General features: G+C 46.9%; 1 protein-coding gene across 1 annotated transcript in view; it reads right to left on the bottom strand.

Moving 5' to 3' along the window:
• The window catches only part of LOC143929682 (natural cytotoxicity triggering receptor 3 ligand 1-like), a 41,227-nt gene that overhangs the window by 11,748 nt on the left and 10,589 nt on the right, over window positions 1-18,890 (bottom strand). The window contains exons 2-5 of the mRNA XM_077453625.1: window positions 13,445-13,807; window positions 10,259-10,591; window positions 7,059-7,166; window positions 161-1,019 (exon numbers count right to left, since the gene is read on the bottom strand). Of these exons, the coding sequence (XP_077309751.1) occupies window positions 583-1,019; window positions 7,059-7,166; window positions 10,259-10,591; window positions 13,445-13,807 (1,241 nt within the window). The 3' untranslated portion in view covers window positions 161-582. The remainder of the gene's footprint in view (window positions 1-160; window positions 1,020-7,058; window positions 7,167-10,258; window positions 10,592-13,444; window positions 13,808-18,890) is intronic.

Here is an 18,890-nt window from a genome sequence, read left to right as displayed (position 1 = left end):
GAAAAAAAAAAAGGATAATGTTTGGGGGTTCTAAGTAATTTTCTAGCTAAAAACAAAACAAAACTGTTTTTAACTTGTAAACGCCAAATCTCAGAAAGAGGCTCGGTCTTTGAGTGGTTAAAGACTATACTGCCCATTCTCCTACATATGAGAAGCTTACATCTGATGACTTGTAGAGTCCTCTGTATGGAAATGGAGTCTTTCAGGGCAGAATGTTGGACCTCTAGAATAAGCTTTGCACCGTCCGCCGTATCTGCGCTGGAAGTCACCGTTATGGAGCAATCGCAGCTGTAGGTTCCGTTGTCTGAACTTGTGATCACGGCTTTCATTTCTACCGGTGTCTTGTAAAATAGTGTCCTCCATCAGATGGTGTCCCCTGCGTACTGCGCATGCGCAGTACACAGGAACACAGATTCCGAAAATTGCCGAGGATGAACGGCGCCTGCGCCGTGAGTCCAGGTTCTATCCCCACTATCCAAGTGGACATAGAGTTAGAATAAAAAAGAGCCGAGCGGAGCGAGGCCGAGCCCGAAGCGTGGCGAGCGAAGCTCGCCCGCGAGGGGCCCTCTAAAATTCTTAACCCTATGTCCGCTTGGATAGTGGGGCTACCTCCTCCAGAGTTTTTCCGAAGCTTCGTCTGCTCCGTACTGCGCATGCGCAGTACGGAGCGGACAGCATTTCATAGGCGGACACTATTAGGCAGAACACTGACAACAGCAAACTGCGCTCGAGGCCGATCTCCATCAGAGGGATAATGGCGGAGGCTTTGGCATTGCGGCCCCCGGCTGTAAGAGATTCCGGGGCGGTGAAGGAATTTGTAGACGAAGGATCGTGATCCGTAGATTTCCACGAGTGGATGAGGTCTTTGTGGTTTGTTTCGTTTTCAGAATTTGGCATTTCCAGGAATAGATTTATGGTGAGTTTTTTAGGTCTGAACCCGGTGATCTGGCAAAACAGAGTCGCCTTCTCCTTGTGAAAAACCCGATCGTCCTTCATGATCCATGATAAACGTGGTTTCTCTGTAAAACAATAGAGATGTTTAACCTCTTGACCTCCTAAATATTTACCCCCCTTCCTGACCAGGCCATTTCCTGACCAGGCCATTTTTTGTAATACGGCACTGCGTTACTTTAGCTGACAATTTCGCGGTCGTGCGACGCTGTACCCAAAAAAAATTGATGTTGTTTTTTCCACCAAAAATATAACTTTCTTTGGTGGTATTTAAAGTCATTGTAAAGGTTATTTTTTTATTTTTTTATGTTATACTTACCTGCTCTGTGCAAGGGTTTTGCACAGAGTGGCCCCGTTCCTTCTTTACTGGGGTCCCCCGGCGGCGCTTCTCCTCTTCATCGGGTGCCCCCACAGAGGAGCGCTTCTCCTGGGGACACCCGTGTGGGAGCGCTCACAGCAGAGACGTAGCTAGAAAATTCAGGGCCCCGGTGCAAGAAATCATGAAGGCCCCCCCCCCTCCGAAAAACATGATGTTGATACTATATATTTTTTCCACTGTACAATGAAGTAAAACATTTCTGATTTCAACTTTTAAGGGGGTGGGTGTGGTGGTACTTGAGGGGGTGGGTGTGGTGGTACTTGAGGGGGGTGGTAGCAGTGGTACTTGAGGGGGGTGGTGGTACTGGAGGGGGGGGTGATACTGGATGGGGGGGGTGGCGTTGGTACTGGGGAGGTGGTGGAGGTGGTACTGGAGGGGGGTGGTAGCAGTGGTACTGGAGGGGCGGTGGGGGAGGAGGTACTGGAGGGGGGGTGGTGGCAGTGATACTGAAGGGGGGGTGGTGGCGGTGGTACTGGAGGGGGTGGTAGTGGTGATACTGCATAGTTGCCAATAGTCCCGAATTTCCCGGGATGTTCCCGGGATTTAGACCCTTTTCCCAATTTTTGTGTTTCCCGGGAAATCCCTTTTTTCACGATTTTTCTTTTTTTTTTTTTTCAGTAGAGGTCCGCAGCTGGCGGAGATGATGTCTCCGCTGGCTGTCATTTTCCAGAAGACCAGAACATCCACGTGCTCTGTGTTTGAGCCGAGCTCAGCAATGGGCAGCGGTGGGTGTCCTGTGATTGGCCGAGCAGGTCATGTGCGGCTGACCCCCCTTCTCTCTGTCAGCAACCCCCCTCTTCTCTGTCAGACCCCCCTCCTCTCTGTCAGATCCCCCTCCTCTCTGTCAGACCCCCCTCCTCTCTGTCAGCCGCCCCCCTCCTCTCTGTCAGGCCCCCCTCCTCTATGTCAGACCCCCCTCTCTGTCAGCCGCCCCCCTCTCTGTCAGCCGTCCCCTCCTCTCTGTCAGCTGCCCCCCCTCCTCTCAGTCAGCCACCCCCCTCCTCTCTGTCAGACCCCCTTCTCTGTCAGACCCCACTCTTTCACCTCTCTCCCCTCCTCCCCCTTTTATTTCACCCCCCTCACTACTGCCTCTCTCTTGCCTCCTTCTTTCCCTCCTCAGGCTGTTGGGGGCCCCAATAATTTCTAACAGCAGCCCTGTGAGTGAGTGCACCAGTTCGGATGTGTCTTGACCTACCCCTTGTCATAGAGGCTCTATGACAGGGGGTAGGTCAGTGTGGAGTGTAGGGGTCCCTCTATGACAGGGGGTAGGTCAGTGTGGAGTGTAGGGGTCCCTTTATGACAGGGGGTAGATAAGTGTGGAGTGTAGGGGTCCCTCTATTACCCCTACACTAAACACTGACCTACACCCTGTCATAGAGGGACCCCTACACTCCACACTTACCTACCCCCTGTCATAAAGGGACCCATAGAGGGACCCCTAGAGGGACCCCTACACTCCACACTGACCTAACCCCTGTCATAGAGGGGCCCCTACACACCATATTGACTTACCCCCTCTCATAGGGGGACCCCTACACTCCACACTGACCTACCCCCTGTCATAGAGGGCCCCCTACACTCCACACTGACCTACCCCCCGTCATAGAGGGACCCCTACACTCCACACTGACCTACCCCCGTCATAGAGGTACCACTACACTCCACACTGACCTACCCCCTGTCATATAGGGACCCCTAAACTCCACACTGACCTACCCCCTGTCATAGAGGGGCCCCTACACTCCACACTGACTTACCCTCTGTCATAGAGGGACCCCTTCACTCCACACTGACCTACCTCCTGTCATAGAGCGACCCCTACACTACCTACCCTCTGTCATAGAGGGACCCCTATACTCCACACTGACCTACCCCCTGTCATAGAGGGACCCCTACACTCCACACTGACCTACCCCCTGTCATAGAGGGACTCCTACACTCCTCACTGACCTACCCCCTGTCATAGAGGGACTCCTACACTCCACACTGACCGACCTGAGATGTAAGGAGGCACTCTGCTGGGGACACTGAGATGTAAGGAAGCACTCGGCTGGATACACCTGAGATATAAGGAGGGACTCTACAGGGGACACCTGATGGCATACTGGAGGGGGGGTGGTGGCGGTGGTGGTACTGGAGGGGAGGTGGTGGTGGTACTGGAGAGGGGGTGGTGGTACTGGAGGGGGGTGGTGGTGGTGGTACTGGAGAGGGGGTGGTGGTACTGGAGGGGGGTGGCAGCAGTGGCAGTGCCATCCTCTCTCACCACCACCTCTGCCTCTTACTGATCCCCACACCCCCACCACTGATCTCATCCCTATCCCCCCCATTATCACCTCTGTTGTAGTAGTGATGGATGGGGTGGGGGGATAGGGATGAGATCAGTGGGGATGGTGGGGGGATGGGATCAGTAAGAGGTGGTGGAGGTTGGGATTGATTGCAGTGCAAAATGTCACGACTTACCGCCAATCAATCGATTCTCCCCCCAGAAAGATCCTTCACCGTGCCTCCTCCAGGAATGCCTTGCCTCATGGGTAGACAGACCATAGACGGGACAGCAGGTACGTCATGCAGAGGAGAGAGCTCCTCCCCCGCCTTCACTCAATTGGTCTGCTGACCTTTATTTTTCAGTGTTCGCCCCACCTTCCTACATTCTCTCTGTCTCTGGATAGGTGGGGTCAGCGCTTTGCTGCCTCTGCCTTCTCTGTCTCCTCTCAGTGGGTGAAAGCCAAGCTCCCCGTGGCATGGACCGACACATGATGAGGAATGGACACCGTCACGCACTAGACAGGTGGGCCCATCACGTGGTGGGCGGGCCCCTCACAGTCCCCCTGGTGAGCCGGCGGTTGGTGGGCTCCCCCTGAAGTGGCAGAGAACTACAGTGCCCAGTTGCAAGTGCGACTGTTGCAACCCTGATAATTCCGCCACTGGTGCCCGGGTCCTGCTGCTGCGTTCATTGACACAGATAGCAGGACTTGGCCCTTCCCCCCCTCCCCCCAGCTCCCGTGTCACTGGATTTGATTGACAGCCATTGGCTCCTGCTGCTATCAATCTATCCAACGAGAACCTGAGACAGCGGCTGGAGACGATGAGCTCAGGTAAGTAGTAAAAGGGAGGCTCTGGGGGGGGGGGGGGGGGCTGCAGCAAAGAAGGCTTTTCACCTTAATGCATTAAGGTGAAAAACCGTGAGACTTTACAACTCTTTTAATCACCACTGTATTTTGTATTTTCTGTGCTATAAACAAAAAAAGACTGCCAATTTTGTAAAAAAATAAAAAATAAATAAATAATAATAATAAAAAAGTTTTACTTTCTGCTATAAAACACATCCAATAATAAATAAATAATAAAGAAAAAAAATCTAAATTTTCATACATTTAGGTCAATATGTATTTTGCTACACCCATTTTTTTATTAATTTTTTATTCTTTTTTCATATGGAGTTCTCCATTAGAATGTATATTAGATCTCAAGGTTCAAGCATTAGTTTGGAGGGGGGGGGGGGGGGGCATATTTTTGTTTTACATGCAAAAGCAAAACTAACATATAGAAAAAAAAAAGCTGTTAAGCATTCCTTGTTTTGTAAATGATGTAATGGGGACCCCCAAAATACATTCCAGATTCCCATTCTTCTCTGCAACCCAAGCCCACTATTTTTTGAAGCCAATTAGAGCCTCAGGCTCCAATCAAAAAAAACAAAAAAGAACAACATTGGAATCCATGTGTCCGGTGCCCTGCATTTAGATTAGGGGCCGAGCACATGGATTGGGGGGGGGGGGGGGGCGTGTGCCCAGTATGGACGGGCCGCCACTGCCTGACAGTGTTCCATACTAGACACGTGCACACTGAAATATTTTGTTTTTCGGAATTTCGTTTTCGTCTGAAAATTTAATTTATTTAGTTACTCGCAAAATTTGTTTTTATTTACTTTGTTTCGTTAAAAAAATGCATTCGTCCGAAAATCCAAAATAATTACTGTCGAATCTGTCATTGAAGGCTTATGGTGTCTGTCGAATGTTCTAAGAAGATTCAACGGAGCGGCTAAACTGTACGACCCCGCAGTCGTACATTTCTGGTCGAATGTTCCGCCTACAAGTTATAGTAGAATTCTAATGTTGTATGACACTAGTAATAATTATATTTATTCATTATTATTCCTAGTCAACTAACATTAGAATTTTTCTATAGCCTATGGGTGGAGCATTTGACCATAAATGTCCGCTCGCGGCGACTGCTTCGTCGAATCTTCATGTCGAATCTTTTCTCTCTATGTCCAATAATCTTGGACTAATAGAGTTGGGTTAGGCACATTTGACCTTTATTGCTATTGTCTCTATAATGTTGAATCTTTTCTCTCTATGTTGAATCTTTTCTCACTCTCTATGTTGAATCTTTTCTCTCTATGTCGAATCTTTTCTCTCTATGTTGAATCTTTTCTCTCTGTGTAGAATCTTTTCTCTCTCTCTATGTCGAAACTTTTCTCTCTATGTCGAATCTTTTTTCTCTCTCTATGTCGCAACTTTTCTCTCTATGTCGAATCTTTTCTCTCTATGTAGAATCTTTTCTATGTCGAATCTTTTCTCTCTATGTCGAATCTTTTCTCTCTATGTCGAATCTTTTCTCTCTCTTTATGTCGAATCTTTTCTCTCTATGCCGAAACTTTTCTCTCTATGTCGAATCTTTTCTCTCTATGTAGAATCTTTTCTATGTCAAATCTTTTCTCTCTATGTCGAATCTTTTCTCTCTCTTTATCTCAAATCTTTTCTCTCTCTTTATGTCGAATCTTTTCTCTCTCTTCATGTCAAATCTTTTCTCTCTATGTCAAATCTTTTCTCTCTATGTAGAATCTTTTCTATGTTGAATCTTTTCTCTCTATGTCGAATCTTTTCTCTCTATGTCGAATCTTTTCTCTCTCTTTATGTCGAATCTTTTCTCTCTATGTCGAATCTTTTCTCTCTCTCTATGTCAAATCTTTTCTCTCTCTCTATGTCGAATCTTTTCTCTCTATGTTGAATCTTTTCTCTCTATGTAGAATAATCTTGGACTAATAGAGCTAAGGTTAGGCACATTCGACCACAAGTTCGATGGACACAGATCGCTATTGTCAGCGTCATGTTGAATCTCCTATCTATATCCAACTGTTGTCACAACGAAAACTAAAATAAAGCATTTGTTTATGTCGGATCTTTCGGTTTTCGGATTCTGCGTGTTCGTTAAAATGATAACGAAAATACTTGAAATTGGGACAAAAATGCATTCGGACGAAAACGAATGCACATGTCTATTCCATACTATTCTACTTCCGGCTGTCCAAATGTCCCAGTGACCAAGATATTCCTTATGCAGCGTACACAACACGATCGGACATTCAGACAACAAAATCCATGGATATTTTCCAACGGATGTTTGGCTCAAACTTGTCTTGTGTGCCCACGGTCGTAAATTCCGATCGCCAAGAACGCGGTAATGTACAACACGTACGACGAGCCGAGAAAAATGAAGTTCAATAACCAGCACTGCTCTTCTGCTTGTTGTCGGAAATTTTTTTAGATCCAGCTCTCAAACTTTGTGTGTCAGAAATTCCGATGGAAAAAGTCAGCTGGAGCCCGCAGACGGTTGGAATTTCCAACAACAAGCCTCCGATCGCACATTTTCCATGGGAAAGTCCGGTCGTGTGTACGCGGCATTACACTTTTTATCAGATTCGGGGTTCCCAACACAAGTAACTTACCTTTTTTGAGCCTCCGCATGTATAATATCAGAGAAAGTAGCATCAGTGGAATTGATAAGATGACGATGATGACGATAGCTATCATGGTTCCTACTGTCATTTTAGTTTCTATAAAAGAAAAACATAATTGACACGTCATCTTATGCATGGAAAGCCACAGACGACATCACTGCATATATTGACAAAAAACATTTTACAGCATTTATAACTTTTTTTTTGTCAAATTATAACAGCCGAGCATCTCTGCCACCACAGGTTATAACCCCGTTGTATAAATCACAACAATTGTATTGCCATGCTACAATCCTCAATAAAGTCTGAGGGAAGGACTGTCTGTAGTAAGAATTTCTCCATTTTCTCCTCTATCCCAGATCCCCCGACACTGATTTGCCACAATCTGGACTTCCCACCAAGGTATGTCCTCCTCCTTTCTCCTAAACGTCTGCCCCCTATCTCGCTATCCGCGCAGAACAATTTTTTTCATAATTTTGCAATCACTTTCATACGCTGACGACACTCAACTCTACTTCCGTATCACCGGACAAAAAGACCAATATAAGTAACTAGAAAAATGCCTCACGTTGATAGATGACTGGATGACCACCAGCTCCCTCAAACTTAATGGATCGAAAACAGAGCTTCTTACGAACCGAAATACAAAAAACTAAGATCCCCATGGACACCACCCACCATCCTTGGACAGACCATCTCCCTAAGCACCAAAGCCTAAAGTCTCGGAGTCATCCTCAACTCAGAGATGACTATAGATGCACAAATAGGATCAGTAGTCAAAGGATCCCACCATCTTCTCCTCCTGCTACGTAGACTCATCCCCTTCATTCCAGAAGAGGAGAAAGCAGTAGTAGTTGGAACAATCATCAATCTGCAACTCGACTATGCAAACTTCCTCTACATAGGACTACCTAGATACCAGATTGCACGCCTACAAGCCATCCAAAACACGGCAGCAAGACTAGTTACAGGAAAAAAACTCTGGGAATCCATCTCCCCATCCCTGAGGACCCTACATTGGCTAACGGTAAAGGATCGGATCACATTCAAGACCCTCTGCCTCACCCACAAATGCACACAAGGAAACCCCCCTCAATACCTATGCAAGAAAATAAAACACTACACACCCAATCGCAACCTCCGATCAACTAACCAAAATTGCCTCCTCATCCCCAAATCCTGATACAAATCAAAGGGAGAACAAATATTCGCAGTCCAAGGACCACGGCTATGGAACACTCTACCCACGACCATCCGCATGGAAGAAAACCATCGGGCCTTCAGAAAAAAACTCAAGACCCACCTCTTCTAAGAAGCAAGTCAACACAGGACGGACCAAGCGCCTTGAGGCGATTCAGTTTGCATTTGCAGCGCTATACAAGTCATTCACTCAATTATTCATTCATTCATTTTTCCCAGATGACAAATAAGTCATTCCCATTCTGGTCTTACACCCAAATTCGACACTTGTAAACATCCCTTGTAATAGGAAATAGGGCATGGCAGGCCCTCTTTACAGAGAGATCTTGTGTCTATAAGTCCCCACATCTCTCCTCTATGCTGGAAAGCCTGAGATAAAAAAATAAAATAAAAACTAAAATCGATCTCAGGCTTTCCAACAAAAAAATGGTGGCAGCGTTTACATCTGCCAGATCTGGAAGTGATGATCTCATGGGGTTGCTTACAGCCTCAGAGGGTCATGGAGACTTTCTCAGCTGGGGAGCATTTGGTCCATGATCAGTTCTATGGTAAAACCGCTGCCACCGATGGATTCATTCTCCTGCTCCCTGATCGCACGGGAGAGACCAGAGATGCACCGGAGGGGGGCAGGAGGGACCATAAAAGCAATCAAGCCACTATGATGACTTTTACATTGTAGGGAATCGCTGGCTATAAAAAAAAGGATATCTGGATGATGCCTGTAGCTTCAGGCATCATCGAGATATCTTCACGCAAATTAAATGATGTCATATGACGTCTACCGGGGGGAAGTGGTAAAAATTAAATAAAAAAGCAGCTCTGGCTTCAATACATCTACTTATCACTGTCCTCCTGCTGTAATCAGTTTTTGCCACTAGATGTCCTCATTCACCTCCTCCTGACACCCTGTGCCATTTAACCTGGAAGACTGAGGACATTCCATGAGTGCAGAGTGTCATAGATCCACCCCCATTAAACGCCTTTCTCACAATGTAATAACAGAGAGTAGCACTGGTGTCATTACATCACCCCTGCTCTCTGCATCATTGAGGACCACCCATAGCAGAAGGCAGTGGCGGCCCATGCACTGTGGGCACACAGGTGCTGCCCCCCCATCCATGCACCCAGCCCCTTTCAGGATGCCAGACAGATGGATTCCTATGGTGGGGGTGGGAGGGGGTGGTACTTTTTGAAGCACCTGATTAGAGCCAGAGGCTCTATTAGGCTTCAAAATAGGGCAGGCTCAGGGCGCAAAGAGTGTGCCCTGATCCCACCAAATTGTGTGACGATAGCGAATACATTTTTGCTATTTTCACACTAACCTTCCTCCCCGCCAATCAGGAGGCAGGACGTCAGACCGTCTTCCTGATTGGTCAAAGCGCCAGGTCACCCTATTGGATGCCTAGCCCTTAGGAGGAGGAGTGGAGGTCGCTGCTGCTCTGAGAGTAGCTGCTGTAGTGCTGCGATAAGTCCCCTCGGCTCCGTCAGAGCCGCATGGGGGGGGGGTGCCAGAGCCACGAGGGAAGGGGTAGAGGGGTGCTGCCAGAGCTGCAAACCCCGCAAGTAGGGGGGGGTCAGTGGGCACAAGTGGCTGCATATAGTGGGCATATGTAGCTGCATTTGATGGGCATACGTGGCTGCATTTGATGGGCACAATGGCTGGATATGATGGGCACAATGGCTGGATATGATGGGCACAACAGTTGCGTTTGATGGGGACAGTGGCTGCGTTTGATGGGGGGGGGTTCAGTATTTTTCAGTTTGTTTGCGGCCCCCAAACAATTTTGAGCACCATCCGCCACTGGCAGAAGGAGATCAAAAGAGAAAAAGGACCCCGCACATCACATGGCCAGCCTGGAGACATCTGAAGGAGGTAGATGTATACATAAATAATAACGTACAGTGGGTGATCTCAAGGAAGGGGGTGGGGGAGCATTTGTGTAGAACAGGTTTTCTTGGAGCCGCGGTTTCATTCCAATAATAATTACCTGATACACTCAGAATAAAAGTGAGAGCCGTTTTCTCATCCAGGGATCGGTGGCTGACAACACAGAAGTATTTATCTCCATCTTCACCAATGCTGGATGGACTCACAATCACTGTACTCGTCACATTAAATGTCCCATCGCTGTTCCTGGATGGCAATCTGGCACACGTGTCTCTGTCCAGGGATGAATTGGTGCCGGAACTCCTACTGTACTTAACCCACCGGATCGTGATCGTTTCTGGATAAAACATGCTGGCGTCACAACTAACTGTCAGAGAATTCTCGTGGCTGAGATCAATTGACACGAAACGTGGCAGTGCAGTCTGAGGTTTAACTGCATAAAAAAGAAAAGATGATACAAAAGTGTTATTGATGTAGCAGAAAAGTTACCTCCGTGTACTTATACAGCTAATATACGGTATTGCACAACACTTTTGTAGGGCACCCTCTAAGGAGCCACAGTTGGGATACAGTCTCTATATACAGTCTCTATATACAGTCTATTTAAAGTTTACAACCTCTTCCTCCAGCACGCTCTTACTTGCAGACCCCAGCTGAATCACTGTTTAAATATCTGACCGCTCTCAGTCAGATGTTTGATCGATAGTCCATTACAGGCCGGGACCGGAGGCCCCTTGTAATGTAGTAGAAAATACAAAGAAACAGCCTGCAGATTTCCTCCTGTAGCTACTGATGCCAGAACCACCTCTTGTGGCACTGCCAACCCAACTGGCCTCAGCTGCCCCTTTCACTAGCCCTCCATGCTAACTTTTCTCCACAGTCCTCTAGACTGACCCTCATCACCCCACCCGGCTGACTCTCAGGAGATCTCCCGGTAGTGCAGACCTGCTCCTGCTGTCCTCTCTCCTGGCTCCCATGCATCCAGGAAGGACTATGGCAGGATCCTTCCAGCACTTGAGCATTGACCCAAGGTCACCCCCCCCCAGCCTAGGGGTCACCCTTGAGGGTCACGACAGCCTCCTCAGCACTCCATCTTCCCCTTTTTGGCATGACTCATGCCTATTTATGAGATGGCCTGCCCCTTGCCAGCCCTTTACTGGGGATTGGCTGAGGCCCTCATAAATATTTCAAACAGCTCCTCCTAGCTTCCCCCATCTATCTCTAGAAGATTTTACAACTCTCTAGACCAGTGGTCTCCAAACTGTGGCCCTGGGGTCGGATGCAGCCCTTTGCTTGCTTTTATCTGGCCCTCAGGGCAGTGTTCCTCTCACTGATACAAGACACTATTTTTCCCACTAATGATGGGGCACTATTCCTCCAACTGATACCAACATTGGGGCACTATTCCTCCCACTGACACCAATGATGGAGCACTATTCCTCCCACTGATACCAACATTGGGGCACTATTCATCCCACTGACACCAATGATGGGACACTATTCCTCCCACTGACACCAATGATGGGGCACTATTCCTCCCACTGACACTATTGATGGGGCACTATTCCTCTCACTGACACCATTGATGGGGCACTATTCCTCCCTCTGACAAATGATGGGGCACTATTCCTTCCACCGACATCATTGATGGGGCACTATTTCTCCCACTGACACCAATGATGTGGCACTATTCCTCCCACTGATACCATTGATGGGGCACTATTCCTCCCACTGACACCATTGATGGGGAGCTATTCTTCGCACTGACATCAGCAATGGGGTACTATATAAATTGACACACCCTAACAGTCTTACACAAACACCTAGCACACACCAGAGGGTGCTACACTGTAAAGGGACAATGCAGTTGTCTCCATACATTGTATTTCAGAACCTAGACAATCAATAATAAATCGATGTCCATTGGTCCTGATCTCACCAAGCAGTGAGTAATGCATTATACAGATGTAGCACCCTTCTAGTTAGTGCAGGCTGTTAGACAAATTTAGTTTGGTTGACAAATTTTTGTTTATGAGCTGGGGTTGATTGCTTTAGCCTGCTCAGTACCTCATAGTCAGCTGCTTTGATTGCTTCCCCCTGTATTTTAGAGGATTCTAGAATTATAGTTGAAGGAAGAACATGGGAGGCAGACTAAATGCTTATGGAGGGTACAGCCAATCCCTGGGGATGTGTGCCCAGCAGGTGGTTGGAGAGCACATAAATACCCATGAGTCCTGGTGGAAGAGACACAGGTTCCTGGGTCTAGTCCTGCCAGAGGTGACCCTGTAGCAGGCTGCTGGAGGTGCCATTCAGGAGTCATCAAGGTCCGAGCTGAAGCTTAAGCTGAGACGGGCCTATTTGCAAGGTCTGGTCCTGGTGTCTGTTTGGGTCTCTAGAGTTAACTGAAGAGTACCAAGAGGAAGTTGGGGGAGAAGCGTCCAGCTCTCCTGTGGAATTGTGAGTCTATGTCTCCTTCACTGGAGAGGCCCGGTGGAGATCAGAAGGAGGCAACCAATGATACTGCGGCATTGTGAGTAGATGATCTACAATCATTAGTAGATGTACAAATCATTAGCAAGACCTCATCTGGAATATGCAGTTCAGTTTTGGGCACCAGTTCTCAAAAAAGATATCGGAGAAAGTGCAGAGCTGTACCTGTGACAAATCACAGAATCACAGAACTAAGCAAGGTTTTATGAATGACACCTCTGAACAGTGTAAGCCCTTGTACACACGGTCGGACATTCTGACAACAAAATCCATCGGATTTTGTCCAACGGATTTTGTCCGAAACTGGTGTTGCATACACACGGTGGGACAAAGTTGTCGGAAAATAGCGGCCCTCCAGTTGCTGTGAAACTACAAGTCCCATCATACCTCTGTCTGTGGGAATCATGCTTGTAATGGTCAGCCTTGCAATGCCTCATGGGACTTGTAGTTTGGCAACAGCTGGAGGGCCGCCAGTTTGAGACCCCTGGGTTAGAGGGAGCTGGGTGGTTAAGACAGAGTAAGATTTCCCCTAAACCAAAAAGAATCAACACAAGGGACACATCATACTCACTGTAAGTTATGCCCTTGTGCTGATTTCTAGGTTTGGGTTTTTAGCTAAATGTAGGGTTGAGGAATGCTTTGAGGGTACATGAAGTGAGACAATTCTACTGGAAGTAGGCCAAGGCTCTGATTATACGTTTCCCTTTAGGTCACTACAGATATGTTATTTGTCAAGCTTTACGTTACTTCCAGATCCAAAGCTATAGGTGTTTGGACCGTTATTATCATGGCATACCTGATACATGTAGAGGAAATTTGGCTGAACCATCATCGGGAGAGACGAGCACAGAGCAGATATAGTCTCCATCATCGCTGATCTGAACATGAGGAATGTAGAGGCTGAAGTTGCCTTGTACAAGGTCGCTGTCCGCCATGTGGGATCCGGACCTGGATGGACTGTGCTTGAAACTTTCAAAGTGATAAACCTGGCGCTCGGCTCCATCGGGTGACTTCAGTTTCCAGAGAACTCGAACCACTAATAAATTCAGCGGAGTTCGGACACCAGACAGCAGACACGGGAGGGTGACATCTTCTCCAACAAGGCCTTTAACGGGAGAATCTTTCCCCGTGACTCTCAACTTCTGAACCTGAGAATCAGCTAAAAAATACCATCAATATGAGTCAAGGCAATTAGAGAGGACTTCTATAATCGTCAGTATGTGAAAACAGGCAATGCTTTATTATTCAGAATATTCAGTTCACCGCATGCCAACCGCCAACCGCCTTATAGCAGTTTTACTGCTACCTGGTGGCTAGTGTGTGCAGGATCCCTTATATATACGGTATGTGATCCTGGACTTCGGGGTAGTGGGTGTGCAGGATCACTTGAATATACGGTACGTTATCCTGGACTTCTGGGTAGTGGGTGTGCAGGGTCACTTATATATATACGGGAAGTGATCCTGGACTTTGGGGTAGTGGGTGTGCAGGATCACTTAAATATATGGTACGTGATCCTGGACTTCGGGGTAGCGGGTGTGCAGGATCATTTATATATATATGGTACGTGATCTTGGACTTCGGGGTAGTGGGTGTTCAGGATCACTTAAATATATGGTACGTGATCCTGGACTTTGGGGTAGCGGGTGTGCAGGATCACTTAAATATATGGTACGTGATCCTGGACTTTGGGGTAGTGGGTGTGCAGGGTAATTTATATATACGGTATGTGATCCTGGACTTCAGAGTAGTGGGTGTGCAGGATCACGTAAATATACGGTACGTGATCCTGGACTTTAGAGTAGTGGGTGTGCAGGATCACCTAAATATATGGTACGTGATCTTGGACTTCGGGGTAGTGAGTGTGCAGGATCACTTAAATATACGGTACGTGATCCTGGACTTTGGGGTAGTGGATATGCAGGATCACTTAAATATACGGTGCGTGATCCGGGAATTCAGAGTAGTGGGTGTGCAGGATCACTTAAATATACGGTACGCGATCCTGGACTTCGGGATAGTGGATGTGCAGGATCACTTAAATATACGGATCCTGGACTTCGGGGTAGTGGATGTGCGGGATCACCTAAATATACGGTAAGTGATCCTGGATTTGAGGTAGTGGGTGTGCAGGATCATTTATATATACGGTACGTGATCTTGGACTACGGGGTAGTGAGTGTCCAGGATCACTTAAATATACGGATCCTGGACTTTGGGGTAGTGGGTGCCACTGCGTGCCGCCGGGGGGCTCAAAGTGAAAAAAAGTTATCAGCACACCAAGGATTCCTCGAAAGGGTCCAAAGCTTTATTCCATGGTCACAATATAAATGATAAAAAATACAGCAAGGGTCCCTTCATCAGACAAGTGGAGGCTCGCTCTCACTGTGATTATTCACAGTGGGAAACCATGGGTGGGTATGGCAGGCCCAAATGCCCGCCGGGACCTGCCGATCACTCAGTAAACAAAGTGCAGATTGTCATTCTGTCATTAGGGAAGGCAGGGATCCTGTGTTCCTACAAAGCAGAGACATGGATCGTGACTTCCCCTAGTAAAAGCCCCTGCCCCACAGTAAGAAACCACTGGCTAGGCACACATTTAACCCTTTGATCTCCCCTGATGTTAAACCCCTTCCCAGCCAGTGTTATTAGTGCATCATTTTAGCACTGATCACTGTATTAGTGTCACTGGTTCCCACAAAGTGTAAGTTAATGTCAGAATGTCCACTGCAAAATCGCAGTCCACTATAAGTCACTGATCGCCGCCATTACTAGTAAAATATAAAAATAAAAAAAATAAAATAAATAAATAAATATATCCCATAGATTGAAGATGCTATCATTTTTGCGCAAACCAATCAATAATACGCTTTTTTATTTATTTTTTTATTTACCAAAACTATGTATGTAGCAGAATACATATTGGGCTAAATTGATTAACAAATTAGATTTTTTTCTATTTTTTTTAATGGATATGTTTTATAGCAGAAAGTAAAAAATATTGTTTTTTTTTTTAAAACTGTTTTTTAAATAAAAACCACAGAGGTGTTCAAATACCACCAAAAGAAAGCTCTATTTGTGGGGAAAAAAAGGACATACATTTTATTCAGGTACAGCGTCGTATGACCGCGCAATTGTCAGTTAAAGTGCAGTGCCGTGTCGTAAAAAAATTGGCCTGGTCATGGGGGGGGGGGGGGGGGGGGGGAAATGGGCTGAAGTGGTTAATAATAATATAAATGTAATAATAATAACATAATAATATATATATATGTAATAATAATAATAAATATATATATGTAGCGCCGGCTCCTGAAGAGCACGCGTTATGTGTTTTTTTTCAATTTTCATTTCACCTTTAAACCGCAGTTTTTGGTTTGGGTTTAATTGTTCTAAATTTTTACCTCGGCATCAGTCTGGCTGGACTGCAGGGTGTTCTGCCTGGCAATGGATGGCGCTGTCACTCTGCTGGGAGAGGGTACTTAAGGTGCAGATGTCACATGTTTCGGGGGTTCCGGTCCAGAAGTATGTTCTGACTGCATGTTCCTGGTCTTCCTGACCAGGCCCCATGACTTCCATGGCCTGGGGTGTGGATCCACCCGACTTTACTTCTCAGGGCTGGCTAGCCCGAGGCAAGGAAACTGAAAGAAGGATTCAGAGGTGGTCCGGTGCCATTTTGGTTAGTGGAGAGGCCCAGCAACTGTGAAGGTATACAGGGGAGGACTCTTCGGGAGAAGGCCACGCAAGGGTTGGCTTCTCAACAAGAGCCTGGACAAGCTGAACGACCTAAGCGAATCCCATCTCGTGCGGTATCGCCGGATTGGCTGCAAGATACTGGTACCACACGAGTGTTCTACAAGCTTTCAAGTTTCCCTCACGTGTTCTATAGCAAAGCCGGTGGCAGAGACTTGTTCCTAACTCAAACACCTTGTTGGCTACCAGGCCTGGTGAGAGAAGGACTATCCAATTAGGGTGAAGATCCAGTTGTGAATGGCTATTCTCTGGAGTTACTGAACTAAGAGATTTTGTTCCATACTGAATTTGACAATAAGAGTACCTGGACTTTCCACCTAAACCCTCTAATCCTATGCTGGGAGACTGTATTGTTAACTACTTTTTGCAAATAAAAATCCCTTCAAGTGGATCTGGCGTCAGTCTCCGCAGTTCTTGGGCCAACTACCTCGGGAACCCCCTAGACACGCACAAGGTGAAGAAGGTAACGGTAAGCCCAATAAATTCAGCCGCTCCTTCAGAAGTCAGAGCTATATATATATATATATATATATATATATATATATATATATATATATATATATATATATATATATATATATATATATATATATAAATATATATATATATATATATATATATATAAATATAAAATGTATGTGTGTGCGTGTGTATATGTATCTATGTGTGTGTGTGTATATATATATATATATATATATATATATATATATATATATATATATAAATCATAATAGGATTTTTATATACAGCTTACCTGTAAAATCCTTTTCTTGAGAGTACATCACGGGACACAGGAGCTTCATTACATAGTGGGTTATATAGGCACCTCTGGTGATTGGACACTGGTTGACCCAATTAAAGAGAATTCCTCCCCTATATAACCCCTCCCATTTGGGAGGCACCTCAGTTTTTTCGCCAGTGTCTGGTCGATGGTCACGTAAAACTTAGCTCTATGCGGGTCCCGGCGAGGGCCGAAGGGCTACATCAAACCGGATCCATACCTCGGGCCAATATTTGACTCCCAAGATGGCATGGTACCCGGGCCTCATCTGCCGAAGAAACGAGGTTCTGCCTGTAAGTCCTCTCCATTGGAAGACTGGGCTCTGGGACAACCAGACTTGGGGTACTGTTGACTCAGGGCGCCCGTAAGTTTCTGGCAGAGCTTTTTACATGGCCCAGGTAGGAGGATCTTTTCGTAAGAACCCCAGATACGCCTGAAGGTTGGCTAACAATACCCGCTGTGATGGGTGAAGGCTGGAATTGGTCTGAGATCAGCAATTCCTGCGGCGGGGACAGGTAAGGGAAGTCATCCTATATATTTTTTATATATGAATGGATTTCTTCATTGTGAGTAGTTGTATGTCTTACCTGGTTTCCACCACTAGATGGAGTAAGAGCAGCCTGATGCATACTTACATGCCTTTCAATACAAACACGCTCAGTGAAATGCCTGGTTCTCCAGCTACTCACGTCTCCCTTACAGTTCCTGCCACAAGTTAAGGTAAAAAGGGGTCCCATGCAAGTCCAGGGGTCCCACGTTGCTCCCTTTGGGTTCTCCTTCCCCCCCCGGATCCCGCGGTCCTCGTGCACGCGCGCCGGGCGCGCTCCCGGCTTAATGGAGGAGGGGGGGGGGGGGGTGTGGTTGCCAGCTGTGCACGATTAGTGTGCTCAATGCTATAGTGCAGGCGCCAAACGGCCGTTTTAAAAAGCCCAGAGCGTCAGGGGACTGTAACTGGAGACACAGGAGCTGTGGGCTGTAAGCATCCGTGGGAATTGGATCCAGGCAAACCTTAAGACACCTACTCAGCATCAGGTTGTGCAGTTAAGCATATATTGATTTATTGTGAGACTTTAAGCACAACAAGTTGCATTTGTACTAGTACCTCTGCTTTGTAGCTCAGTACTATGTCTCCTCGTAAGAGGGTTTCAGGGGCAGGTAATAAAAGCACTGGCAAGTCACAGCCTAGGTCCAGGGGTTCCAAAAGTGCATGCAAATTACCGTCCCCCTCTGCAAGAGTGGAGCCTGCATCTCAAGACGAGTCAGTGCCCCTTTCAGGCTTTGCAGCCTCTCCTAATGTCGCAGCCCCGGTCTATGTCACTGAGGACTCCCTTAGGGCTACATTGGAGGGTTTTGAAGGGAGGATAATGAATTTTATTTCTGCCTCCCTAAAAGATAGCAAGAAAAGGGGTAGATCCCCTCCCTCTGCTGAAATCCCTCTCTCGGACAGTTGTTCTGAAAATGAGGAGAGATCCCTATCTTTGGATAGGGATCATGAGCAGTCGGATGAGTCAGAGGAAGAGGAGTCAGTCCCCTCCTCCCAGGCACTCAGAAAGCAAGTGCAGTATTATACTGAAAACTGGACAACTTTGTGTCAAGGACAAGAGATGCACTTGCTCAGGGGTCAGATGCTCTGACGGTTCCCTGGGATCAGTACAATCTGATCTATGCCTTCCCCCCGAGCCCGCTGCTATCGCGGTTCCTGGGAAGGGTC

Source organism: Lithobates pipiens, unplaced genomic scaffold, assembly GCF_037356315.1.
Source record: "Lithobates pipiens isolate NorthernLeopardFrog02 unplaced genomic scaffold, aLitPip1_a1.2 Scaffold_24, whole genome shotgun sequence".
In the NCBI taxonomy this organism is placed as follows: Eukaryota; Metazoa; Chordata; class Amphibia; order Anura; family Ranidae; genus Lithobates; species Lithobates pipiens.
This window is presented reverse-complemented; position numbering and strand designations above follow the sequence as displayed.